The sequence below is a fragment of the Aptenodytes patagonicus genome, chromosome 15 (genome assembly GCF_965638725.1).
Source record: "Aptenodytes patagonicus chromosome 15, bAptPat1.pri.cur, whole genome shotgun sequence".
Taxonomy (NCBI): Eukaryota; Metazoa; Chordata; class Aves; order Sphenisciformes; family Spheniscidae; genus Aptenodytes; species Aptenodytes patagonicus.
This window is the reverse complement of record NC_134963.1, coordinates 11,503,494-11,531,282: the sequence shown is the minus strand read 5'-3', so window position 1 is coordinate 11,531,282 and position 27,789 is coordinate 11,503,494. Positions and strand designations below refer to the sequence as shown.

The window sequence follows — 27,789 nt, the reverse complement described above, 5'->3', positions numbered from 1 at the left end:
AAAGAGAAAAACAAAGACCATGTTGTGACAGAGCTTTTGGAAAAGGCAGAGCATGAAAGAAACACAGCAAAGCTGTAGTAAGACTGCACAACAGACCAGTTAGGCACTTCAAGACAGTAACCTTAAATCTATTTCTCCATTTTAAATGCTTTTTGCTTTCAAGTGCTGCTTCATTACACATTGCCAGCCTCAAAGCAAAATGAAAAAACAAAATCAAAAGCACAAATTAAACAAAGCCATGAGGCTGAGCTAAACTCACATTTGCAAAGGTTTCTAGCACATGTGGGGAATTAGCGCAGTTATTTTGTTGTGCCCTTGCCTATTGCAGCTGGCCATGCTGATTGCCACTGCCAGCCCTCCAAAACATGAGTCAGACCATGCAAAGGCCCACGCTGCTTGTCTGAGGTCACCACGCACCAACCTCCCTCTAAAATTCAAACAGCTCATGCTGTACCACATGCCAAGTCCTTGCCCAGCCCCTGCCCGTGAGGCCTGCTGAGTCCTTTCCGGGGTTTCCTTCCTCTTCAGTGTCTGCAACACCATCCTCCCTCCCGCCTGCGCCCCGAGGCAGACAGGGCTTTGACCCCGTTATCTGGGAACATGGCTATAAAGAAACAGGACACTGTCTCTTAGAGCACATAGGAAGTTATCTCGAGATCAGAGGAGATTATCACAGTGGTCCCTTTTGTTCCTTAAAAAAATAATCAACTAATAAAAACAACAAAACCACAGGGAAGGTGATCTCTGTCTTCAGACCGCCTGCGGTCAGGGTGCCTGGCTGCAGGGCATCACACCGAGCTAGGAGGTGTGGAGAGGGGAAGGAGGCCCGACGCAGGGCAGGAGGGACCCTGGAGGGAAGGGAAGCGTAGGGTGCCTGGTAGCATGCCTCGGGGCACCATGGCAAAGCGGGGAAAACCGGGGGCTGGGCAGCACCGAGGAGGGAGGATGTGCTGAGAGAGGGATGGGGAGAACACGGCAGGAGGTACGTTGGCGGGTCTCCCTCAGATGTCTTCAGCCCAAGGACTGGGCAGAGTTTTCTGGGGGCAACCTGTGGCAAAGCGTGCCGGCAGCACACCAGGGAAGCAGTGTGTGGAGAGGACGGCCCTGCTCTCTGAGGGGCTGCAAAAGGCGCGGGGGTCTCACACCCCGCCTAACTCAACACACCACCGGGGCCATTCACCTTCATTCACCCCCCAACTGGGGGAGCCCCCGTGCGCCGGCCGCGCTGGGAAAGGTTTGAATTACTCTAGCCCGGAGGGACTGGGGAAGGAGGGCCCTCCCTCCCCTCCCCTCTGGACGCGAGGATGGGGCACCGAGCGCCCCCCCAGCCCGCCGCCTCCCTCAGCGCGGCCGCCCGGCCCCTGAGGCGGGCACGGTCCTGGGCTGCCCTCGGCCGCCCCTCCCCCCGCGGCGCGCGGCAGCCCCGCGCCGCCCCCCCCCCGGTGCGAGCCGCAGCGCGCCTGCGCGGGGCGGTGCCTCCGGAGAACTCCTGCCGCCCGGCGCCGCCGCCATTTTGGTGCTCGGCTCTGAGAGGGGAGGGAACCGATAGGAGAAAGCGGGAGCCCGGCGCTTCTGCCTCCCCCGCCCCCCCCCCCGCCTGGCTCCGGCGCTGAGGCACGGTAGCAGGCTATCCTCTCCACCTTCCCGGGCCGACTGTCCTTATCAGCCGCCGCTGCTCTTCGCCACCCGCCCAGCCGGGCCCGCCGCAGGCCTGAGAGAGAGGCGGGAAGGATGCCCTGCACACCCCGCCGCTGAGAGAGACTCGGGGGCCCCGACCGCCGCGTCTGGCCAGCCCCACCCCAGCCGCTCCTCGGTCCTTTGCCTCCAGAGGCACGGAGCTTCCTTCTCCCTTATTCCCCTTTCCGTGGGCTTCCTATCTTCTGGGCTGGGCGCTAGCCGCTTCCTCCTAGCCCCCAGCCCGCTCCGCCTCCCAGGCCTCCTTACCCAGGCCTTCCCTTCTCCGAGTCTCTTCCTCCGCCTGGGCCTTCGGGCTCTTCACCTTCCTTCCCCCCTTCCCTTCCCCTTCCCCGCCCGGAGCCATGTCCTCCGCCGCTCGTTTCGATTCGTCGGACCGCTCCAGCTGGTACGTGGGCCCGGTGTCTCGGGCGGAGGCGCAGACGCGGTTGCAAGGGCAGCGGCATGGCATGTTCCTGGTGCGGGACTCGTCCACCTGCCCGGGGGACTACGTGCTCTCGGTGTCCGAGAACTCCCGGGTTTCCCACTACATCATTAACTCCTTGCCCAACCGCCGCTTTAAGATCGGCGACCAGGAGTTTGAGCACCTGCCCGCCCTGCTGGAGTTCTACAAGATCCACTACCTGGACACCACCACCCTCATCGAGCCTGCGCCCAGGTGAGTGCCACCCTCCCTGCGCCCCACCCACTGCCATCTTTGCTCGAGGTGGCGCAAGGCGGGGGGTGTCTTAGTCCAACCTAGTAGCTCCAGGATCTTAACACTGGATGTAGGGCCATGCTATGTATACTAAGGAAACATTTGTTTATGGCCCTCGTTTGAAGCTGTTTCTAACAGTGGTACTTCTTAGCACTCTGGATCCTAGTGACCATTACGGATTGCTCTTTCAGTCAAATCATCCATATAATGCACGGGGCCTGTCCTTACAGTGTGTGTAGGCATATGTAAAGGTACCATGTACATCTCTACCACTGGCTATAATTGCCTTGCAAGAGGGTGTGGTCGTGCTTTGTGTCAGTCTTTTCTTCTGGTATTGTCCTTCGGTTCCTAGGATGGTTGAGAAGCTGGTTCACAAGTCTTCTCAGTGATTGAAGTACAGCCTCTGAGCTTAAGTTGCTGTCTGCCCCTGCATCCACACTGATTACAATAGAACAGGCCTTTATGTGTTAGACTGCTTCACCCTGTTAAGGCAGCTTTAATACGTTCTAGGACAGCATTTCCCAAACTTTCAGAGTGCTATTTCCACCCCAAAAAAAATGTAAAACATTTATTTCTCACAGTTTGGTTCATCTACATCTGCATACTGCATGCACTACACTGTGAAATGCTATTCTAGGAGGATGGGAAAATGTGACTTGGCTATGAGCTCATTCTTTGTCCTGTTCCCAACATGGGACATACCTGCAACTTGCATCAGTAAACTGCTTTTCAACAACTCTAGAACATATTCCTTATTTTTAATTAATAAAGCCTTTCCCAGTACCTTTATTTCAAAGCTTTTGGGCTTCCTGGATAGAATGAAGTGAAATAAAAGCTAGAAAAGGAGTGACACATTAAAATTGGTTTGCTTCTAAATTCTGCAGCTTAAAATCTTACTATGTTTTGCAGATTAGCAAGTTCTTAGCGGGGAAGAATAGCTCTGAGGTTTATAGTCACAATTTAACCTTGGCATAGGCCAGTTCTTAATGACAATCAGTAACTCGTCAAAGGTTGACAATAGCTTGTCAAGTTGAAAAGTTCAAGTGGTCAAAAAAGGTCTTTCTGTAAAGCTGTCAGGTGATAGGAGGGATGTGACAGAAAGCACTAGCTTCAAGAACTCTTAAAGTTGCTGAGAAGTCTTCTGGGTAGGGATTGTGCTGTAGCTAGGGAGATGGGTAGGTGGAAAAAAAAAAGTCACTTTCACCATTGCAGGAACGCTTAAATGGAGCTGCCCAATGTTATGTGCATGCTTAAACTTCTGGACAGTTGGGAGGCAAAAAGTCTACACTGAAGCAGTCTTTATGCTTGTCTCGGTTCTCCTTAACCTGGATACTGTTGTGCCTTTCTGGATGTAAAAACTTGCTCTTAATAATTTATGGCAATGGCTGATTTGGCATTCTCAAAACACTTGAAAACTTAGCTGATTCCACTTGCTCACTTGGTATTTGTTAGGAGTCTTGTGTGAAATGTTTTAGTACCACCTTATTTTCAAGATTTTGATTGCATGTTGTTCTGTCAGCATACAGGGACAGATGGGACCTAGCCTACTGTGAACTGACAAGCTTTTTTATAAAGCAACAAATGGGATCGACTAGGTGTTTTTCCTTAGCATGATTTTTGTTCTAAACTCTTAGAAAAATCAATGACATGGTTGATGGTTTGAAATTCTGTTTGAAGGAGACTTTCTGCTGCAAGAGGGAGGATGAGAGGTAGCATTTCTGGATTTTTTTTTTAAATTTATTTTTAGTTAGTGGATTAGATTTAGAATAGGGGTGGACAGGTATGTGCTTCAGAACTGTTATTGCTAATTCTTATTTCTCCGGCATTTTCAGGGGAAGATTGCACTCAGGTGCTTGTGCTTTTGAAGGTTGTTGATTCTTTTAACTTCATAAAATATAGTATGAAGAGGTGGTTTTCCTGGTATGATTAAGTAGTTTGTTGTATATAGCCTTACAACACTTTTAGCTCTCAGAGATGACATTTTAAACTTGTAAAACAGTTGAAAACTGACTGTTTTAAGCTTTCTATTTGTTTTGTGTCAATGGTGAGCTCTGACCATCATTGCAGATGTCCCTGAGCTCTTGCTTATGCAGAGTGACTGCTCTCTAAAGGGTTCCCTCTCTCCCTGGGCTTTGGCTGCAGCAGGGTGTCTTAAAGAAGCATATGTCTTTCTGTTTAGGGCTTCTGGCATATCTTGCAAAAATCATAGGGATTTGACTTCCATCTTATTTTGCAAGTAGCAAGAGAGAATTGAAGTAGGCTAATGACATGCATTCTTGCTACCGTAGCTTAGATATAAGTATCTGCTGTGGCCTATATATGTTAAGATTTCTGACAGCTGCTTTGAATAAAATGTATAAATTTTAATGATGAAAATAGATTGCAGTGAAAATAGTCTCATTTGATGAACAATCTTATGTATTATCACACACAATGAAGTGACTGTATTGGACAGATGATGGGCATAGTAATAAACAATGATGTGAATAAATTAAAGGTAATATTATGGTTAATAAGGCAAAGGAATATTTCTAGATGGTTAGCTTTTTCACCTCTTACTCCATTCTTACCAGTGGTTGCAAATATTTCATATTGTCTTTTATGAAGATGTCACTTTTAGGTTATTAGGTATTTAAATATGCAGTAAAGATAAGTACTTTGAAACTAATAATTTTTCTGTTATAACAACCCTTCAAGAGTTGAAGTTGTAAAAATAAGATTAGGGAGCTTAATTCCATATTACTGTCCAGAAAAGAGAGGAAAAGTGTTGTCTCCTAAAACCACAGGATCTGCCTATCTCTTTTCTTAAAGAAAGGAGTTTTCAGTATAAATGTGACTGGCTGTCCCCAAAATTCTGCATGTAAGTAGTAGGATTCGTTTAGAAAGATGCTGTACTACCAGTCAGAAAGACAACATTGGACTTCTAGCTTTGAGTTAGAAAACTGTGTTTATTATGCTCTCCTCTTACTTTTGTTCCCTTTTCCCACTATGGTCCCTCAAGTCTAGCATTTAGAGTTACTGAATTCTTTAGAAGTGGAAGCTGAAGTTAAAAATGTAGATGTGATGAACTGAAGAGGATTACTTAGCTTTCCAAGAGCCCCTCCACCCCAACTCACTCAAATAATTTTCATTTGGTTTTATGTATCATGACTCTCATAACTTAAGCTATAGAATTAATTTTATTCTACCCTAAGATCCTCACAACAATCCAAAACAGGTGGATGAAGATTTTGCATTATTTCTCCCAATTTTCTGCATCTGTGATAGATTTTTATTGGGTTTCTGGGGATGCTAATTTGGGTATTTAGGTAATTAATTGAAAGCATGAGTTACTCATTAAATGCCTCGCAGTGCTATCAAGCCAATACTTTTGTTACAAAGCTGAATAAGTAATTCTCCTCTAATTGGTGTTCCTACTGTAAAACTGGTACTTAGCCTTGTTACTGAAAATACAAAACAATAGCTATCGCTTATACCAAATCTTTTTTTAAACTTAGGTATCCAAGTCCACCAATGGGATCTGGATCTGCCCCTGCTATGTCCACTGCAGAAGAAAATGTGGAGTATGTTCGGACTCTATATGACTTTCCTGGCAATGATGCTGAGGATCTTCCATTTAAAAAGGGCGAGATACTGGTAATTGTAGAGAAGCCAGAAGAACAGTGGTGGAGTGCCAGAAACAAGGATGGTCGGATTGGGATGATTCCTGTTCCTTATGTAGAAAAGCTAGTCAGATCTTCTCATGGAAAGCATGGAAACAGGAATTCCAACAGTTACGGTATTCCAGAACCTGCCCATGCTTATGCTCAGCCTCAAACTGCAAGTCCCCTTCCCTCAGTATCGAGTACACCTGGAGCAGTGATCAATCCTCTGCCATCGACACAGAATGGACCAGTCTATGCCAAAGCTATCCAAAAGAGAGTACCCTGTGCTTATGACAAGACTGCGCTGGCATTAGAGGTAAGTTTTTCCTCTCAGGTCTTAAGGTTTGCAATTGTTATGTAAAATAAGAATCTAAAAAATGTTAGTGGCAAAGTTGGTGTGGATGACTCATATGGAGTCTGCTTATCTGTGTCAAAAGACTGAGAAGAAGTTAGGTTAAATTCTGAAGAAAGATCTACAGAAATTGCTTCACCTATACCACTTCCTTTGAGAAAAGTGACCAAGTCACTTCAGGACCTGTATTTACCCTCTCTTCTTGCCTGTTTGACAGTGCAAATATGTTACAAGGGTAGTGGAGTGCATACATCCTGCTGTGGAAGTAAGTGCTAGTGAGAGGATAACTTTGCTTCTCCACCTAATCTTGGGGAAGGAAAGAGATGTTTCATTAATCAGTGCAGTGTTCCAGGCTGAGAACTGGCAGTAGCATCCTTCAGAGATAGGTAAGGATCGCTGATAAACATAGTCTTTCTGATCCTCACCTGTAGTATGAGATGCACTTGAGTGTCTGGTGCTGAGAGCTGAAATCTGGGCAGAAATAGATCAGAAGTACTGTAGTCCCTTTTACTTCAGTTTTCAAAAGTGGAAAATTTGAGAAACCTTAAGACCTAAATTGGGGGGGCGAGGGGGTTAGATGAAAGGCTGTAGTGTAGCCTCTAAACTTGTGTAGAACCTGTAATAAGTTCCTGTGCTTGCCAAAGCATTTTTTATTTTATTTTTATTAGGGATGTCTTTAAGACTTTAGAGCTTTATTCTTTAAATGGTAAAGAATTCATGTTACAATTGTAGTTTAACTGGCATAAATGATGGATTGGAAGAAGTTTTTAAAGCTATACCCAGAACACTGAGACTGTTACTTTTACATTTAGATTACACTGAAGGCTAGTTAACCCATAGTTCAAAAATGTCTCACCTGGAAAAAGTGCTAGTCTCAAAGATGAAATCTGAGCGTGCTACAATACTTCAAGGAGCAAATGCAAGGAAACAAGCAAAGGAAGCAACAGCATTTTAGCAAGTAAAATAATAGTGGTTTTAAAAATACTTTTGAACTGTTCCTGTTGCTTTTGCTCAATTACTTTGCAAGTTAAAGCTGTTACCTATAACTGATACTTTTGACTGAAATTTGAAAGATTATATTTGTGACTTCCAGTTATTCATAGTAGTTGCCCTAAGTGTTTTTCCTCCTGTATTTGTAAAACCTCTACAGGTGATTACTCTTACGGGGTTAAAAGTTAAATATGTATCACGGGATTTTCCTTGAGTCTTATGAAATCTAGCAGCTTGTTATTTGTGAACAGTGTGTGAAAATTATCATAGAGCAAAGTGTAAATTCACTGCCAACTGCACTGTACAGAAGATTGCTGCCAAAACTACTGATGCTTCTGAAAACAAAGCTAGGCAAGCGATTGATTTTGTTATCAATGTGTCATGGAATTACTTCAGGGAACTTGTTTTGCTGCAGGGTAGCAGAACTGCTTGGAAGGATGGTTCTCACAAATAGATTTTTCTGACTTCCTCTTTAGTGACCTAGTTAATCCTGTCATTTTAGCTACTCTAGTATACCAGTAGGATTAATTCTCTGACTAACATGTAGATTTGAATTTTTTTGAATCTTCAAATTGCTGAAGTTTTGTTTAAGAGATTCTTCTCTTCCACTGAATTCTAATCACTTATTGCCTCGTGTCTTCATGTCTTCCACTGCTGGCATATTTTGTCCTCCTATGTAGTCTGTTTTCTTTGCAAGAGCACCTTAGCCACACTGTGGCTTCTCAGGAGGCTTCAGAAGTAGAATTCTGGGAATTAATCTAAATTTTTCATTAAAATCAGTGATTACAGCTTCTCCGTATCTATCCATGCATAGGGAACTTTAGCAACCTCATTATAGCAATATTTTTTTTGTCATATATACTACTTTTAAAGAAAAAAACCCCCAACTTCTTTTCATGATCTTCCTTCAGATTGCCTAAAACCTGCTGGGCCCTGGTCATGTATTTAATCCCAGCCTTGTCAGGGCTCTACGTGTCACTAAATAATCTGGACCATTTGAAGCTTCTGTTTTGTAAGAGCGCTGAAAGTAGCTAGTGGTAGGGAAAGAACAGGTTACGGAATGTTTTGGGGAAGAAAGTTAATGGTGTTCTTTCAGAATAATAGTATTTGACAGTACTCCACCTTAGTATAGGTGTACTCTAAATCACAGTTCAGCTTGTACAGGTAGAACACCTTGGTAGTATAATTATACAGTGCCTGATTGTGTAATCTCATTTAAACTGATAAAACAATATGAGAGCAAAATATCTGTCTTCTGGCTCTAGCTTTGTGTGGTCAGCACACAGACAGTACTTAAAAGGAAGAGAATACCATCTGGAGTAAGTAAAGCTATTGCGTGGTAATCTGCTTGACTTCCTTTTAAGTGGAGGGATGTCATTCTCCTGGGTTCAGCCTGAAAATGGGACAAGCTCTCTCCTTGCAAGTCCAGTTTTTCTATTTCATGCTATTGTTTACATAAGCTGTCAGAAGTTTTCTTTAAGAAAAGATAAATATTCATAGCCTGTTACAAAGAAGTTTGTTTTGTAGGGAAGGTATAATTAATTTTTTAAAAATGTCTCACATGAAGTAACTTGTAAAAAAAAAAAGTGAATATTCTGCTGAAAATCTGAAACAAGATCTGTTTGGTTGGGTAATGATGGAGTGTTTAAATTTTAAATAGTATTTAAAGTGTGACAGTTTCAGGGCACCTACAGTGTTGTTCCTGTAAGGATACTAATTAATATGGCATTTATTACAATTTGGACCTTGCTGAGCTAAAACTATTTAGCATTCATATTGGTATTACTGAAGTGACTAACATCTAAATGTTGACTTGGTCCTACTGCATTATATGCTTTACTTTTATTCTCTAAAATAAAAAAATAAATAGTAATCTGTTTATAAGCTAAAATAAGAGTTTTAAGTATAGCTACTATCTCAAAGCGTACAGCTGGTATACATATAACTTTGGGCATCTCCCTGCACCAGTGAACAATTAGTAAAGCCTATGATTAATTAAATGTATTTCTAAGATTTACATATACTGTTGTCAGTTGAGTTAGTTACCTTGGCAGTTCAGATTTAATGTTTTTAATGAAATGATTGAAGTCTGCAGTTTCTCACTGCCAACTAACTAACTTTACTACTACTGTGTGTAGTATTTTCATGGATACTGCATTAAAAAAAAACCCCAAACAACCAAACCACAAAAAGAAAAAAAAAAAAACAACCCACCACTGAAAAAACAACCACCCAGATCTGTTTCTTTACTTCTGTGCTTTTAGCCAAGAAGCAATTTCCTTCCTTTCTGGTGCTCTAGAGGAAGGAATATGAAGGACAGGGATAGTGTCCTGTATTTATTGGGACTAGAACTCTACATTACAGGGTTATGTACTGCTACATTACATATACAGTACATATTACATTACGTACACTACATTACAGGGTTATTCAATCCTGCTTTTCTTTGGGAAAACTAGGAGGGCAATCCTGTGTTCAAAGGTTATACAGGATAGCACTTTCAGGAGGTGATGAATTTTGTAAGAACAGAGATTCTTTGGCAGTGTTAATATGATACAGAGCAGTGAAGTCTACCTTAAAGTTTCTCAGCATTTAATAACCTGTAGTTCTATAGCCAGCCTGTTAATAATATACCAATGAAGCCTTGTTTTAAAGTGGCATGCTCTAATCAGCATGTGAAGTGTATGCAGTGCCCAGTAGACTAAGACCTGGTATGTTTTACCTTAAAGGAGCTTATCTCTTGGTAGTTGGGTACTTCTTGTTTAGATCCAAAGTAGTCGATTGATCACTAACTTCTACACAAAGTTTATTATGTCCAGCATAGTCAGTAGATAAACTAATGGTGGATAATTCCCTTAAAAATTAGTGAACTGTTTGAAGGTTGATTCAGGATGTGAACAACAAATTCCAAATTCACTTATAAAATGGAATGAAATGACATAAGGAACCAGAAAATGGGAGACCAGCAGCAGCCACTAGACTTCTGTCTGCCATGTGTTTAAAAAATGGTTCTTAAATATGTTGCAAACACTGTAATAAGTGTCATAGACCATTTTGAAGGTAGTATAGTCCTAGAGTTCATCTCCAGACTTAACATGACAGTCTTATGGAATCTGAAGATTTTTTTTTTTAAACAAGAGCTTCACTATATTTTTATAGCAAAGTTTTTATAGTCATGATGGCTTTTTCTAGACCTGTGCCAGCATTACAGTATTGAGTAGTTCATAATATATCAAACATACACATGTATGTTTGTTAATACAGTTAACCTGTCACTGAGATGTTTTGGTGAAATAAATACCCATTCACCATAATTATATAACTGACATAATATTTCTCTTGAGCTTGTTACAATTAGGTTAGAGTTAACTTTTTTCCTCTTCAAAGGAAAGTTGAGACAAGTAGGCCAAAATGTGCTAGTAGTAGAACTTTCTTAATTAGGAAATTAGGCTGCTACTTTCACTAGACAACAAGCATTGTGCTTTTCTTAAGCCAAGGAAACTTAGTATTGCTGTGTTAAACATTAAAATGCATCTAACCCACAAGGTCTAGATTTTAAGCAAAATATTGAGCCTATACTTGTGTAGTGTGAGGTGTTGATTGGGGAGCTTTAGTTCTGATAACTATTGAATTGAAAGTGATATTGGCAGCAGGATTCCTGGCAGCAGGTGCATGCTGACATGCACCAACTTTTCAGTATGCTACCTTTGAAAATACAACTGACGGTTACTTCAGAGATTTTGTGTGCAGTCTTAATCTTTGTAACTTCCTTTTCCAGTCAAAGTTATTGGTGGTTCCCATCATGATAGTGCTGAGTGCCTCACATTCACCCTCAGAACTGTTTGCAGAGTTTGTTTTCAGATGAAACTGAAAGTGACATGGATAACCTAGACAAGATCCTGTGCTGCAATGAGATTCAGTATAGCTCAAGAATGATGGTTTGTGGGAGTTTGAGCTCTCCAAATTCTGTGCAATCATGACAGCTGGTTTAATCAGCTGGAGACTGGCTACCATCATTTAATGAAAAGCAGCACTTTATCTGTGGTGCTGCAACCCCAACTCTGGCAATTGTCCTAGCTATACTTGAAATGCAAACTTATATTGTTTTACTCTGTTCCTAGATGAGGCTAGATTAATTGCATCTAGGACTTCAACATTTCTATGTTGCCCTTTGACCTGGTTTCATGTCTCAAGAATGGTTGAAGGTCTTTCCTCTGAACTACTTGATTCTTTGGTTTGGGCATCAACTATTCTTCTTCTGGCACACAACATCAGAAGTGAAGGATAATTAAGCTGTGCTTTCAGCCTGTTGGTTTCTTGAATCTTCCAATACGTAAAGTACCAGCTACTTCAGTGTCACTTTGTCCTGTTTGCAGTCTGACTGAACTCTGCCTCTTTTGTGTAGATCAGCTTTATACCTTTTGGGGACAATGGGATATCAAGTAATTTCTTAGTGTTGAGCCTTGTTTATTCTTCTCCAGAACAGGCAGCTGGTCTGAACAATTGTTTCATTTTTGGTACTAAGACTAGTGTTGCCAAAGAAGGTGAGTTGTGACACTAATTAGGATAATGACTGAGATTCAACACCCCATAAATTCCAGAGAGCAATATGTTTACACAGCTATTGACCCAGTGGGCTAAAATGATGATTTAGAGTTTTAATGCATTTTTATCTCCTTAAACTTGTATTACAGAACTCTGTCAGCCATAGAACTATTAACATAACAATTGTTGGAATATCTGTAAAACACATTGAATTGGTTGACTGTGACTAAAATGGCATGCAGGAAACCTTTTGCAGTGTATGAATCAGCTTCAAATGGAAGACAGGTATGGAAGAGTCTAGAGTGAATGAAGTAACCTTTCTGACTGGCATGTTCCACAGCTTGTGTTTCCCCAGGGCTTTGAATTCATGCTGTAACAGGGACATAATGAAAGGATGCTATCTAAAATACGTTTTGATTTTTATCATTTGGGTGGAACCAAATGGCTGCATTTCAGAAGTATTACTCATTTCAGCAGTTGATACTTCCATCCAGCGATGCTGGCATGCTTTACAAGTGAACTAACTTATCTGAGAGATGCTGGGACTAAGGAAGCATTATTCTAATTTACAGATAAGGGCCATGAGCTGTCCAGAGTCATACAGGAAGTTTGTGGCAGAGATGAGAATAGAACCAGGTCTCCTGACTCTGTCCTGTGCCTAATCATAAGACAATCCTTCTGACTGGCTTAAAATGTTCTCTGAAAAAAACAGTGTGTTAAATAATTTTAGTGGAAGATCACACCTCAGCTGACCATATTATAGATGCTTTAAAAAGCATTTACCAAGTATTGCTTTTAGTTAGTACTTTGGGGAAGAATTACATAGAGGGACTACTCGACCAGATTCTTCTAGACATTGTCAAAATGGAGGTCTTTAACATAAGATCCATGAATTATTCTGTCATGACATCAAGGTTCCTTCTCTAGAAACCTTATTTCAACATCCTGTTTCACTTAATCTTCTCAGGGGAACTGCATTTTTTTAAATAATATAGCACAAGAGGATTTTCAGAAGCTTTCATTTAAAAAAACTCTCAAAAAATAATAAAAAGTTATTGCAAAGCAGTTTACTATTCCAGTGGTTCTTGGCATATGGGAGTATTTGAGTGCTTTTATCAGCTAGCACTCTTTAATGGCAGATACTGATTTGTAGCACCTTTGCCCACCCAGCAGTCTAAAGAACATTTTACATGTTAATCTACATGGCAGTTTGCTGCAATGCAATAGACTTATATTGTAAATATTTTTTTCACTTAGCTGAAGAAGACTTTCAAACCTATTCATGTTGTAGAAATCATTCAAAGTCAAATTGAAGGATATCTTTTTCTAGAGCTTCAAAATGAATAATGGATTGATTTCTACAGCACGTGAGCAGAATTAAATTGTCAGGCTCCCAGAAAATGCAGGTCCATGTTTTTGATCCAGTGTGCTACAGATGTTTTTTTTCTTCCATGAATAAGATTAAAGTGTTTGAGAGTGGATTGGTTTTATGGTGTGGTGCAAATGCAGTTTCTTACTAGGTTTTAACTGTTGCGATGTTGGCTGTGTCTTGAATTTGGGTCTAAAACTTGGAACTTGGATCTGTCTTCAAGGGTTATTTAAATCCAGCAATGTAACACTGAGTATTTATAGACAGCCTTTTCCTAAAGAGACATTTGTTAGGTTCCTGTTTAGGTCATCTTGTTACTATTTAAAGCTTTCTCTAGCCTTTACTCAGTGAAAAGTCTGACAAATTGTGCTTTTTAGCAAATGCACAATTAAAGCATGCTGCAGTAGTCTGTGAAGAGATGAAAACCAGTCAAATTAATGCTATATGTATGTGCTAACTATCATGGGCAGTGTATAACTACTTAATAGTACATGCTGGCTTCGTGTTTGAGTTTATGAACAGCGTAAGTAAAGATGTCCATTTAAGAAAGTAATATGGTCTCAGTTATATCCCAAGAACTTATGGGAATTCAGAGGGTTTTCTCCTCTCTTAAAAGCACAAGATTACAATTGTTCCAAGTGTGACGGTCTCAAATTTGGGGAGGCAGGCGGGCCACAGACAACCCACGTAGTAGAGAAAAAGTAGGGGGGGGTGGAGCAACACATTTTGCTTAAATGTCTAATTTCATTCTAATATACAACATAAAGCTTAAATCTCTAAAATGAGTTTCAAAGGTTGAGAAATTTTAAGAGATATAACACTGAGTGACTGCCAAGGAGTTTATTACAGGATCTTAAACTTCACTTAAGGATTCTTGCTTCTGAGTGATCTTCAAAAAATATCTATTGGAGTAATGGTACCTGGTTTAAACAGGCTTCAGATCATCTAGTGACATGCACACTGTTTTGTAAACTCAGGGTTTTATTCTTTAACAGAAAATGTACAGGTCTTACCTGAAAAGTTTTAATCTAAGGCCCTTGGCCAAGGTCCTTAAACTGTCTGCATCAGTTCTAAATTTTAATATTATTTAGGTAATGTAGACAAATTGTTATACATACTGTATCAGGACTAAAATCTAGTTTTTCCTTAAATAAGAAGATCAAAGCTAGTTACCTTTGGAAGTAGCTTGGTAACTGAGATTCAACTACAGAGAGCTTGGACCTAGTTTGGGGAAGAAACTTAGGAACTGTTGGCCATTGGTCATAGGCTGGTTCTACTTTTTGTGAAATTAGTTATTAGCTGCTAATGTCACTCTTCTAATATTTACTATAGTTAACCACATAGAGTAAATTAAGTAAACAGGAAGGGAGGTGTAAAGTTAGAGAGCTGCTGCAACAGACCACGTGTTCAGCTATTCTGAAGCATTTAAGGGAGAAATCACTATTTAGCTAGTCTTAAATGCTACTTGTCAAATTGGATAATTTGCTTTGTAAATTATCCTAATCCAAATTAAATACAGGCATTGAACAATGATAAGGGTATAACTTACCATCACTTGGGCTGATGTTTCTTACTTGATCATAGTTTAGTTTTTCTCATCTTTCACTGCCAAACAGGAAGAGACACAGTTATGGTAGGAAAGGCCTGACATGTCATTGTTCCTGTTTCAAATTCTTTGGCAGGAAGTAGAGGTGAAAATGACAAATAAAGCTAGAATCTGTACATCTAATACTTTAAAAAAAAAAAGTTTTGAGATTGCTTTTGCCTGCTTCGGAAGTGTGCCATTATTTTAGAAACCACAGAAGCTTATTAGACTGCGATAATCAGAACTAGAACTTCAAGTAATGGTTTCTTTGCCATAGGAGTCTCTCTTTGAAAAACTAAATTTCCTTTGAAATAAGCCAGCTGATGCTAAAACCAGTATAAGTCCTGTGCTCTTTTGAATGGATGTTGCATCTCATTACTGATGGTAGCTTTAGTGATGTTAATTTATATCTAAGCTAAACATATTGTTGCATGAAGTTGTAAGCTTTCCTATAGGAAAAGGTGTAGTTCAGCAATGTGTCTGAATATGTGAATATAAATTTATTTAAGAGTCTGAAAAAGACTGCAGACATTATCATGTTTAGCAGCAAAATGTTGGTATTTTAGTTAAGTAAAAGTAACTTTTCTTTTCAATTGAACCTTATGCCAAGAAGAGGGTGGGTTTTTTTCCCTATGATGGGCTTGTATTTGTTGTTCCTCTTCATTTGATTTGTATCAGAGGTGAGATTCCCATGTGTGATAACTTTTTTTTAATTATGCAGGTTGGAGACATTGTGAAGGTTACAAGGATGAATATAAACGGTCAGTGGGAAGGAGAAGTCAACGGTCGAAAAGGGCTCTTCCCATTCACGCATGTCAAAATATTTGACCCTCAAAACCCAGATGAGAACGAATGATTCCCTCTGCCCAGTTTACACTGCTGCTTCATTTTCCTGGCTATCATTAGCATTGTTTGAGGTGGGATGATGACTTAATGGCACATTGCTAGCATTGCCCATTTTCCAGCTTGATGCAGTTTGACGGTTCTTTTAATATACATTTGGAATACATACAACTGAAGTCACTGCCTGACCTTCATACCATAGTTGCATCATGCAGAATTTAGTTTCACTTTTAAAACTCTATTGGGCCTTAAGCTGGAGAAGACTGAAGTGGTGTATAGCAGAGAAGTATGGGAAGAAAACCTTTCCTGTTGAGACTTCCTTGGATTTTTTCTGACTTGCTCAGTAGGAAGAGCCCTAATCTTAGATCAAACATGCAACTTGTGCATTACTGTTCAACAAAAAGCAACAACAAAAATGCAATTTTAGGACTGAAGAAGACTTAGTTTTAAGAGAACCTGTCCTAAGGTAGTACATTTAAAATTATGGTCTCTTTAAAGGACAATAATTGAAGCTTATGTACTCTAAGCAGTTGTATTAGAAGCTGCTCTCTTCTGTTAACTCTTAAGCTTGTTGTTGACCTTCCTGAAACAGTGTGTGTTAAATGCAAATAACCATTGATTGAGCTGCATTAAAGCTGAGGCATTTATTTATAAGGAAACTTAGGAGGGGTTGATACTTGTAACCTGTTTTTGACATACTTAATGCATTTCTGTTGATTTTTGCAAGCACTAACTGTAGAAAGCGAGCTTTAAAGGGAAACACTTTGGCCTGGTCTATGTACAGCTCTTCTGCAGTGGTGAAAGTGTAGTTTTACTAGTATAGAAGTGCTTGTCACCAAGCTGTTACTTGGTAGACAGATTGATCAGATTGCCACGGTGTGGAGAGGTAGGAGAGGAGTAGGACAGAACTTGGTAAATATTGATAAAGCCCTCTTATTTAAACATACACCTTTTATACCCATTTCTCTCCAGGCTCCCTTATCTCTCCAAAGTTTCCTAGCTATGCCAGCCCTAGCTTGTGGAAAGCTCCTTTTCAAACACAGTACCTTTTTTCTAGGGTGTCTCCATGTTGCCGTGCTTCTTTTCCAGAGCTGCTTTCATTTTCTTTTTTTTCCTCCCTCTTTTTTCCTTGCTTGCATCCCAAGTCCTCTGCATGCTGCCATCGTTTTTTACCCTTCCAAATGAGTTGGCTCTGGTTTATATCTGCCCTGGATCGCTCCCCCTCCCAGCATCCTCTAGAAAATGGTTAATTGGAGTCAGCTGCCTGGGTTCCCCCATGTGATAAATGAATGCTCAGGCTGGAGGAGGCTACAAAAGTGTCTATGATCAGTATAGCTTCTTTCCCTTTTTCTGTACATAAGCTATATTGCTGTAATTGTACTTACAGTAGCGAACTATATGGCTGCAGCTAAATAAGTACAATTCATGCCACACAGGTTAAGTCCTTAGCCTGTGTACAGGATATGAAAGCTTAGGTACAGTGGTATCCTGCGCTGTCTTCTTTACATGTGTTTTGTAGGTGAACTGGAATGCTCTTTTAAAAATAATTGAACACTGAATTAACAGAATACATGTCTGCAAAGACTACAACAACAAAAGCTCCCTTTTCAGACAGCCTGATTAAAGCAAAGTCTGTTGCAGAAACTGACAGGAAAAGAGCAGCCCCCATTTTTTTCAACTTTTGAAGGCTGTCAGTTGTAGCAAAGTGAGAAACTTCAGACACCCGCAGAATCTCCCCGGTTCTTATAAATGTCAAATTATATAAAAGTTGTTGTCTTAAGTTCCAGCACGTTTTCTTGTTGATTTGTGTCGCTTGATCCTAAAAAAAGCACGTTGTTCTTAGCTCATGTGAAAGTGCCGCGAGATCCTTAATTGGAAGGCACTGAAGAAATGCAAAAATGGCGTTTGCAACAAGACATTCAAAATGCCGGGATTTTTTTTTTTTTAAAGTCTCTCTGTTCATCTGTTAGCTATTTTCTGTAGTATTGATCAAGTGGCTGACAGTCTAGAAGTTCTTGTAGAGCATTTTACTACCAAATTAACTGTGAAGTAGAGTAGCATTGACTGAAGTGTTTGGTGCTGTAAGAGTAATTCTTGACAATAGGCATTGACATTTTGTCTTGCAAAGAAAAGCTATGCAGCTCTCTTAACTAAAGAAGGTCATGCTTTTTCTGTGCCCCAACTATACCCTTAAGTTTACTAGACAGATTGTACTACTGAAAGTCATCTTTTGAACACAGAAACTGCACTAAATTCAGTCTGCTGCAGAGAAATCTTATTTCAGACCTGACCTAGTTAGAGGCAGTTCTTCAGAAGACTGATTGTAGAATTCTTCCTTTGTATGGTAAATAAATACTGTGAGATTTGAGATCTTGAACACAGCTTTTGACCTGGATTTTTTTTTCCACTGAAATAAATGTCTTGACTCATCCCCTCATTGAATAAGGTATACACTTGGAACACAAGCATTGTTTTAGGTTTAATTATGTTCTGATACTGCAGAAAAGCAAAATACTTTACCTTCAAAACTATGCAAAATGTGTGTAGTGGCATCTGATGCAAAGACAAGAATTCTTAAATTTCTCTGAACCTGGTTTTGGGCCACAGATGAACAGTGTTTCTCTGAGCAGCGGCAGTGTGGTTCAGGTATGTTAAATGTGGTTTAAATGTAGCATACTGACCAGCCTAAGCTGATTGTAACCTTGCTTCAAAACGTGTCTTTGCTATTTTACTATGAGACAAGTATTTTCATATAAAGACTGCATTTGATCAGTTTGTGTTTCTCTTTGAAGGATTCTGGATTCTCAATCGCTTGTTGCTTGCTTACACGTGCTGTCTGTTGCTTTATGAAGCCTCTTAAATTTGAGTGATAACCTATCAGTGTAAATGTTCCTTGGGCGTGTAAGGTATACTTAAAATGACACATGTGAGCCTACAAGCGATGGCTTCAATCTATGCACCATTAAAGTTGTTCTTGCTTTTGAACTAGGAGCTGGTTTAATTACCTGGTGCCACAATAGTTAACCATCATGAAAGGCTTACTGTTTGACTTCCTCCTGTTGTGTACATGTGTATATAGACATTGAAGCCTCTGACCAGTCTGAAAGTTTAAATGAAAACTCTTTTAATCAGTGTCCATCACTGGATAAGCGCTAATTTAATTCATGATTGTTTACAAATTGGGAAAGAATAAACAAAAGGGAATATCCTGTTTGGGTTGGGGCTCCGAAGAGCCTGAGCATTATTTTTGTAAAGGGAAAAACAGCATTCTTTGTGCCATTTCATGTGCCTGTAAAATAATTTTTTATATTATATTAACATCCTGGGAACGAGTGGGCTGCCTTTGTTTTCTAGTCAAGTTTTCAGGCATTTTCCTTAATACCTGCATTTGAAAGTGAGACCTGCCTAAAAGACTGCCTTTTGGGACCAGTGGAAGCATTCTTGTATAGTTGTCGTTTTCTGTTTACTCGTGTTAAATGAAAGTGTGTTTTGGGACAAGGATACGGTTATTGCAGTGGGAAAGGTGGCCTTGTATTTGAGACAGTCTTCACTGTGTAAACTTTAAAACACAATATGTAATTTAAAGACCATGATCTTCAGGCAATAATATTAAGTCTAAGCTTTTAAAGTTTATTTTGGGGATCATAGCTTGTTTTATTTTTTGTGCTATAAGATTAACAGTATTAAATGAATTATATTCTTAGAATATATGGAGTGTCTTTTCTTAAGATTAGTGCCTTTTTAATTTCTTACTCCACTTATTTCATAGAACTGGTCCCAACATCAAGCCACTGTTTTTTTTTTTTCCCCAGTGCCCTGTTTGTACAGTCTAAATAAAACTTGCCTCAACTTACAGTATTATTTGTTGTCTTTAGTCTTAAAACCTTGACAATATTAGCAGAGCGTTTAAGTCCTTACTCTGTCATTATGATGCCCTGTTTTGTGGGTGAATGAGAGTGCCAACCCAAATTTCCCAGAATCGAAGGAAGAATTAAGCAGGAGAAAATAGTGTTGCTAAGCTGAATGATACTCTCCTATTCCATCCTCCTGCCTCTTCTCAGACTATACTGCTGTGCTCTGGAGGTTCACCTGAAAAAGATGCATCTCTGGTTATACAGATTGTCACTGTCTCTTCCACCTTCACACCCGACACTTCAGTGCTCTTCCCGTCACTGTATTTAACTCTGCTCTTTTGCCGAGGCTTTTAAAGGTCTCTGTAGAAACCGTGACCTTCTTTTACTGTGATACCCTTGACTGTGCTTGTAAGAATGACTGGTTTATGCATACGGTTTGACTTTAGCTTGTTATTGTTTGAGTAAATAAGGCGTAACCTGTGCAGGTACTGGAGAGCGGAGTGGCTGGCATTCTAGCCACTGTTGAAAGGTGCCAGCGTAATATGACATAAATACCTGCTCTTGCAAGTCAAAAAACCAGGAGGTCATCTTTTGCCTTTTTACAGTCAATCCAGATCAAGAATAGCACTAACCAGAACTTACTTAAGGGTTTTTTAAATATTTGGGATCATTCAGTTAAATCATTAACAATGTGTTGAAAGTTGAGATGATCTTATATAGGAGAAAAACTTTAGAGGAATGTCAGACTTGACTGCTGCAAAGGAAAAGTCTAAAAAGCTTGCGCTGGTTCCCTGGACTCTTTGTAGGTGTGTTCACAGCCTAGTGTTTGCCTTCTCTGGAGTACAGATTTCCATGCGATGTCAATAAACATTCATAGCCAACTCTGCATAGTGTCTTATCGTCAGATACTCACATTTGGCAAGTTACATTTCAGAGAAGAACACTAGTATTTCAAACACGCAAGCAAGAACAGGTAAGGTGCATGCAGTAGGCCCCATAACCCTGTTTCAAACTATTTTGTAAGCCTTCAGCTTTCGAGCAAAAGCTGGAAGTGCTGGCCTGTTACTGCAGCTGCTTCTCCTGACATCTGCAGTAGCTCTTGCTTTACTATTTACATAGCAAAACCAAGTGGTCTGCTTCCTACAAACTGAATTACACCCATGGGTGCCGCAGCAGCACTGGTCCCATCTGTGGTGAGACACGTACAATGCAAGTGAACGTAGGTGCCGCACATCCTTTCTAATGCAAAGGTGGGCTGCGAACAGCAACTGCATGAGACAGCAGCCTGGCCTTGGTTTTGTACCGGTAACATCCAGGCTTCTCTGGGACTACACTGCAGCAACTGCATGTGCTTTTACTAGGCAGGGGGAGATGAAGTGCCTTGATAGCCAGGGGCTTGGGGGAGTTTGAAATACCTGTGTTCTGTACAGGAAAAACTTTATTTGTGCCTCAAAACGCATCGGGTGTCACCAAGTATAAATCTGTACCACTTTGTATTGATGTGAGGCCACAACAATCCACATTCCCTTATTTCATTATGTATTTAGAAATAACCCCTTTCTACCACTTGAGCTAGGAGCGGGTTGCTGGGTCGCTTTACTGTGGCACATTTCAATTATCAGAAGGGAACTAGTTTAGTTAGGTCAGTCCAATAACACGCAGCGTAAGCCTTAATTTTTAGGTGCAAGCTAGCTGGGATGAGCTGGGCTTACCAGTTTGTCACCCTCATTTAATTGAAAGGTTTTATTTCTAAACCAGTGCAATAGTAAACATCCCTTTAGATTCAACCAGATGTATGTCTGCTTGAGCTTACGCCAGTAGGAAATGTGCCTAAATACACTCAAATAAAGTGCTGCCACAGCAAATGAACCCATTTCCTTGTCATTTTTTACATGATTTACAATACTGTGGATTGTGCGCGTAGGAAAGCTCTTCGGGTTTGTATTCACCAGCAGTGATGGCTCACCTTGGAGCAGCTGTAGCGGTTTCTGTCCCTTACGCTGTCCCCTCTGCCTTTTTTCAGAGAGCAGATCAGCTGCTCTTGTAGCAGCTGTTGAACCACAAGTCTCAGCTCAGTGTGGTAAGGTAAAGCCGTTCCAATTTCAGGTTACCTTAATACCCCGAGCTGCAAACTGTGGCGGTCACTGTGCAAACAGCTGAGCCCTCCTGCAGCAGGACTGCAAGTCCAAGAGGGACAGGCAGGCAGCAGGGAAAGAAACCATCACAGCTGTCCCAAAGCGAGCCTCCTGCTCCGAAATTTGAGCCCTAGGAGCTTGCCTACAGCCAAAGTTGCACCAGTTATTGTAACTCACTAACACAGACTGTTGTGTGCCCACCTTGAGTCAGGTTATCAACGCACTGCTCCAGCTGGATCACTCCCCATGGGAGCAGCCTGGGAACCCAGCGCCCACCCCTGTGACTCGGACCCATCTCTGCTTTGCGGGGGCTCCCACTCCACACCAGCACAACCTTTGGGAGCCAAAAGCTGAGCTACTGCCCCTGTTCAGCAGTGCGATGGCTGCTCACCGGGGGAACCCAGCAGCCCCTCGTGTGCTAGACACAGCTTCACCTGCGGAAGATGCCATCCTCACTGCTTCTGAGGCAGGCAGGGGGAGAGAGGGACGATGGGGAATTAACGCAGTGCTCTCCTCAGATAACCTTCCCAGCACCTGCTCGTTTCATTCCAGGCATTTTGTAACTAGAACCCTCCCTGCACGAGTTATTAGTCCAACCCGCCGCTGGCGCACCAGACAATTGGGATCAGAGCTAAATCTGGGGTATCCGCAGGGAACCGGCTCCTGCTTTGTACGTCCCGGCTGGTTCAACAAGGGCAGCTGAAAGTCAGCGCTGAAAAATCCTCCACTTGTAATCGTGCATTTGGTCTAGAAATTAAGCAGTAAAGCACAACAGAAAGTGTGGATCCCGGGGCCTGTTAACGCCCTTCCACTGTACTGTGTTTCCCAGTCTGCGCTATCTGATGAATCCTCTCCAGACCCTGGGGCAGTGCGAGCTCTCGCTCTCACTTGCATGTCAGAGGGTGGCGGGGGCAGAAAGGCAGTGCTGGGCATGCTGCTTTGCCCTCCCCTGGCTGCCCCTGTGGACTGCCCCAGCACCCCAGATTCGGCTGACTCAGGGGGAGCGGTGAGTCAGAGGGGAGGATGCTATTTTGAAAAGACAGAAGGGACTGACATAAGTGAACAACAGGAGCTGGTTTGAAACTCTTGGCACTCGACTCCTGTTCAGCCCACCACCGCTTGGCAGCCAAGCCAGGCAACGAGACCCCTGGGGGTGCTCCTGACAGAAGTGACAAACCCAGCCAGGTCTTCGAGCACACTGTCACTATCCTTAACTTGTCATTAAAAACATAAAAATCAAACTTGCCCATTTTTCATTACTATGAATTACCCCAGGTAATTTACAGACTTACGGGCCCCGTGTGTTTCTAGACTCTAATCCCAGGGTTTTTTAATGTATTTTATGTTACTTTACTAATTTGATCTGGATTATGAAGTAGTTCAGGGGACTCTCAGTGGGACTTCTATGTGCTGAATCCATTTCTGTAATCTTGGACTGCCTTCTTTTTGCCCTCATCTTGTGACCAGTGATATCGTTACTCCACTGACCTTGAAGAGAAACAGCTTTTCTCTTTCCAGGTATCGCAGCTGCTGATCTGGCTCTGAGTCTGCAGCGATGACGGATACACATACAGCACTGGGCTGGCTTCCTGCTGAGCATCCAGCCTAATGCACTGCATGGCACAAAGGAAATGTAATTCATCAGACTTGGTCTTCTCAATGTAAGAAAGAGTCATATCCCTCAAAGACCGAATGCTTCCCACTGCCCCCAACTACCTGGAATAGCTGTGGCTACTCAGCACTTTGGAGAACTAGATCTAAAATTAACAAAGATAATTTCCCTGCAAGAAATAGCACCTTGGCCTGGACATGGGACACATCGGGGGGAGTCTGAAACAGAAAGGCTAAAATTGGCTCCAGTCTGGGATTCTGCTGAATGGGCTAACACAGGTCTGACCAACACATGCAGGATATCGGCACTGTTGGAAACCTCTGGCCGAGATCATCCCAAACTGCAGGACGTACCCCAGCAGCCACATAAAGGTTACTTCTAGTACTCGGTAGCAGCTCCTGCCTGCATGGGACTGAGTGGCCCATCTTCACTATCACTAGTGACCATCTGATCGAGGCAGAGGTAGGCGATGGGTTGGAAACAGCTCTCCAACCGGTGGGACAAGGTGCTGGGTTTCTAGCAAGGGTTTGTGCTGTACAGCAATGGTAGCCCACAGACCTCCACAGCAGTGTTTGTGGTATCAACGCTGGCCTAAATTTAAATAGACAAAAATAAAGACACATTGGAGAGCAGCCTAGGAACAGAAAGCGTGCACAGTCCTTGACGGGGCAGTAAAGATGTAGGACTTTCATCCGTCGAGCATGCAGGGCTCATGCCTCCCTCGCTGCAGTGCCCTGATTTCAGCCGCACGTTGCATTCCCGCAGCCCAGCAGCAGCAGGGCATTGAAACAGCTACCAAAAATGGAGGGGAGCGGAGGGAGGAGATGATGTACCTGGAGAAGGACAGGCTGATTTAACACCCCTCCCTGCTGCCAAATACTCCGTGGGCTCCGTAGTCATCACCCAAAATAGAGCGATAGTCTGTGCCTCCTCCAAGAGACAGTCCCTGCTGGAAACGTGTCAGGGCATTGCTGGGGCAGCAATTTACAGCGCAGGGAGCCACCTCGGGAGCTGCTGACACTGCACCCCACTGTACCCTGTCTCCTTTCCCTTTCCCCCACCACTCAAGCTGCCTGTTGATGCTTGCTATAGCCTGGGAACCTGACACCGGGCTCAACCCAGTGAGGAAGGTAGGCAGGGTTTGGGCAGAAAGGAGCAAAGGTCCTGCATTAACCTTGGGGTGCAAGTCAGAAAACCACCACACATAGCTGTCATCTAATGCCCAAGACACCTTGACACAAGGGGTCCCTCCCAGTCCAGCCCCAGCCTGGCAGAGGCTGAGTGAGCAGCTCTGGGGCAGCCCCTGCGGCAGCCTGATCTCTCCAGGACCGGCCGCGCTGCCCTGGGAGCCCTCTTGTACTTCCCAATGCAAAGACACATCCTCCCCATGGAGAGCAGCTCATCCTGGGTAACCACCTCCTCCTTCAATTATTTGCTGCCAGGGTCCCTCCCGAAACATGAGCTGCTTCAACTTGCCCTAGACTCAGCCTCCAGCAGTGCCTGAACAAGACCGGTCACGCAAAACCCCTGCTCCAGACACCCCACGACAGCACGGGAGCTTCACCCCTTGTGCGCTTTAATCACGAAGCAGCCACGTGGCCGGTTTCTTGGGTTTTCCCACATTCTCCATCACCTTGGGACACCCTCGGTGGGGCTTCCAGGCCTCAAAACCTTTGCAGCAAACTCACTGCAGGCTGCCACAGCTCTGCCCCAGCTGTCCCCTCGCAGGTCACACGCAGTCACTGGGTGGCACTGTGCCCCTGCCTGTTCAGCCACCCAGCTCCATCCTTGTCCTCCGCTTGGGGTGTCTGGGAGGAACCTCCAGCTGGGGGCAAGGGGCCAAGGCTGTCCTCGCCAAAGTGCACCCATGCGTGGCAGCCAGCCCCGCTCAGCTGCAGCCGCGGTGGAAGCAGACGGGGAACCCCTGGGAGCCTGCAGGGAGGTGACCCCCAGCTCCCAAACCACGGGCTCCCGCTGCCTCCCCACCAGGCTCTCCTTCCCCACTATGGTTACATTTTCATTACCATGGTAAAAGAAGATCAACTGCATCTTTACAATATCCCCCTCCATAAAACTAATAGGCCAGGCAATTGGTACGGCCCTGTGAAGTACTTTATAGTCTGGACTCAAGGAGTCAGCGCTGCAGCTCACAGGCCGTCCCAACCCCAAATCCCAGGAATCTCAGTATTATTTCTCCTCGCCATCCCCCCTTTCGGGCTGGGAGCAGTGTGAGGATGAGCATGGCGCCCCGCCGCCTGCCCACCTTCACTTGGGCCCATCTCGCGGCACAAGGCTGCTAGGAGCATCCGTAGGGATCAGGGTTTCTTCTTTCCAGGGCACCGTGCCACAGCTCTGCCCCGATTCCAGGAGCTTTTACAGCATCAGGGTGAGTCAAGGGCCAAGACGCTGGAGCCAGCTCTGGGCCAGGGCAGAGGCCAGGGAGGTTTCTTTGTAAACACTTCGCTGTTTGCTTCATTTGCAATTGAAAGCCAGAGGCGGGGCTCACGCTCGGGAGGAGGAGACAGCCCTTCTTGACATGATGATGGCAAAACCCGCTCAGCTCTGTAAAAGTCCCTTCCCTCCACATTGACGCCCCGTGTTTGTTTGGGAAGCTGGAGGTGACACATTTGGTGTAACCTGGAGCCCCATTTCACAGGGTACCTGGTGGGGTTTGAGGGATTGGTTTTGCTTCGCACGTTGCTGGGACCCAGCAGATCTCAGTGGCGCACTCCAAATGTACATCAGCCTGAAACCGGTCCTGGCTCCAGCAGTGGCTGGGTGTACGACCTTGGGGAAAGCGATAACCAAACGGAGCAGCGGCTGCCTACCTTCCTTCTTCCTGATGTGTAAAAGCAGCCTGAGAAAAGTTTCCTTTAATTGCTCCCCCCACATTAGACCTTCCAGGGAAAATTAGCACAAATGCCACATCAGTGGCACCGAGGGAACAGACCCTGAACGAGTCGGAAGGGGGTTAATTAGTCTGTTGAAATCCTTCTCTCTTTAGTTGACACCTATAGCTCCAAGACCTGACAAACAGTTGGGAAAAAGGTTGTCTTTGCTGAAAATCAATGCTCTTTAGAGGTAAGAGCTAAAGATCCTCCACGGAGTATACCATTGGGAAATAAAATGGAGGAGACTGTTCCTCTGCCATTAGGGTAGAAGACAAATGGGAGATGGGAAAGCAAAAGGTTTCCAGGTCTCCATAAAAGTCAGAAGGGAGACAAAGAGCCCATTTCTCCCCTCTGTGGTTTACTGTCTTTAATCTCTCTTTGCCTTAGTGTCCCCACCTGCCCCGCAGGACAGAGTCACGTTTAGACGTGCTGAAAAGCTTAACTAGCATTTGCAAAAATGATTCAAGATCCCCAGACACCGACTGCCAGAGACACGCAAAGTGTAACTGCTCATCCCTTTGGAGGATGATCTGCTCCTCAGCGCTGGAGCTGCCGGCGGACAGGGTCTCTGCTCCCGGACATGCCGGGCAGGTAACACAAGCGTGCTAGGCAGAGGGAGCAACATCAGGAATCCCCACAGCCCCTTACAAACAGTTTCCTCCTTAGATTATTTAATATTAGACTGTATTCACTCCAGAGAATTTTGTAAAACAACTCCCAGTCCCGCCGCAGCTGCCCCGAGCACTGCAGCGCTGGTAACCCGCAGCAGAGCTGGTCTATGCCCACAGCGAGACGTGGTCCTGCCAGCAATTCTGCTGTCTCCACCACCATTTTAGCATTGTAACAGGATGGGAGGGTTAAAACACAACGCTGCAGCTCAGTGACTGCCATGGGAAGCACTTTGGGACTAAAATTTCCTCAACTATCTGGTTTTACAGTTGGGACTAACTTCATTCGGACTCCACATCAGAGCTCCGTGCTGCCCCGTGGGGGACAGAAGGGAGCACAGCTCCAGCTCCATAACCCAAAAGTCTCCTCCTTTAATCCAAGGACAAGATTTCTTTGCTGGGCACACGATGAGCTGCCCTCCCTACCTTCTATACTGTCCGCTGACATTTGTATTTCAAACTAATTGCCACTACATCATCTGATCCTGCCCAGCTGTCCAAAAAAACCAACACCCTGCGTACCGCTGGGACCTCTTTGTCAGCGGCTGTGAACTCATCTCCATCCAGCACCAGGATGGATTGAACAAACTGAGGCAGTATTTTATTGCTGAAGCATAAAACATGGGAATAAACAAGCACTGAAGTGCTACTGATCATTAAAACCAGATGGGAGCCCATTTACTGCCTCCAACAGCGAGGTGCCACCGCTGCTCCGCTGAGGCCCCATTGAAATAGGAAACCCATCACACCATCTGGGAGGTGCTGGATGGCAGCGGCTACATGCAGCCCCTGCAATTCAGGCCTGGATTTATCTGTACTGTCCTCTCACCACCACCCCGGGGATAACCAAGGAGCGACAGAGTTTTAGTCCTGGCTCCAGAAGTACAGTCACTCCTGTAAGGTTGTGCC

At 43.4% G+C, this 27,789-nt stretch overlaps 1 protein-coding gene across 1 annotated transcript; it reads left to right on the top strand.

The window, feature by feature from the left end:
* Window positions 1–1,619: 1,619 nt before the first annotated feature.
* CRKL (CRK like proto-oncogene, adaptor protein) lies at window positions 1,620–19,575 on the top strand. The gene is made up of 3 exons (XM_076352536.1): window positions 1,620–2,353; window positions 5,890–6,352; window positions 15,599–19,575. The coding sequence occupies exons 1-3, from the start codon at window positions 2,040–2,042 to the stop codon at window positions 15,731–15,733; spliced, it is 912 nt and encodes a 303-aa protein (XP_076208651.1). The 5' UTR covers window positions 1,620–2,039; the 3' UTR covers window positions 15,734–19,575.
* The last annotated feature ends 8,214 nt before the right edge of the window (window positions 19,576–27,789 follow it).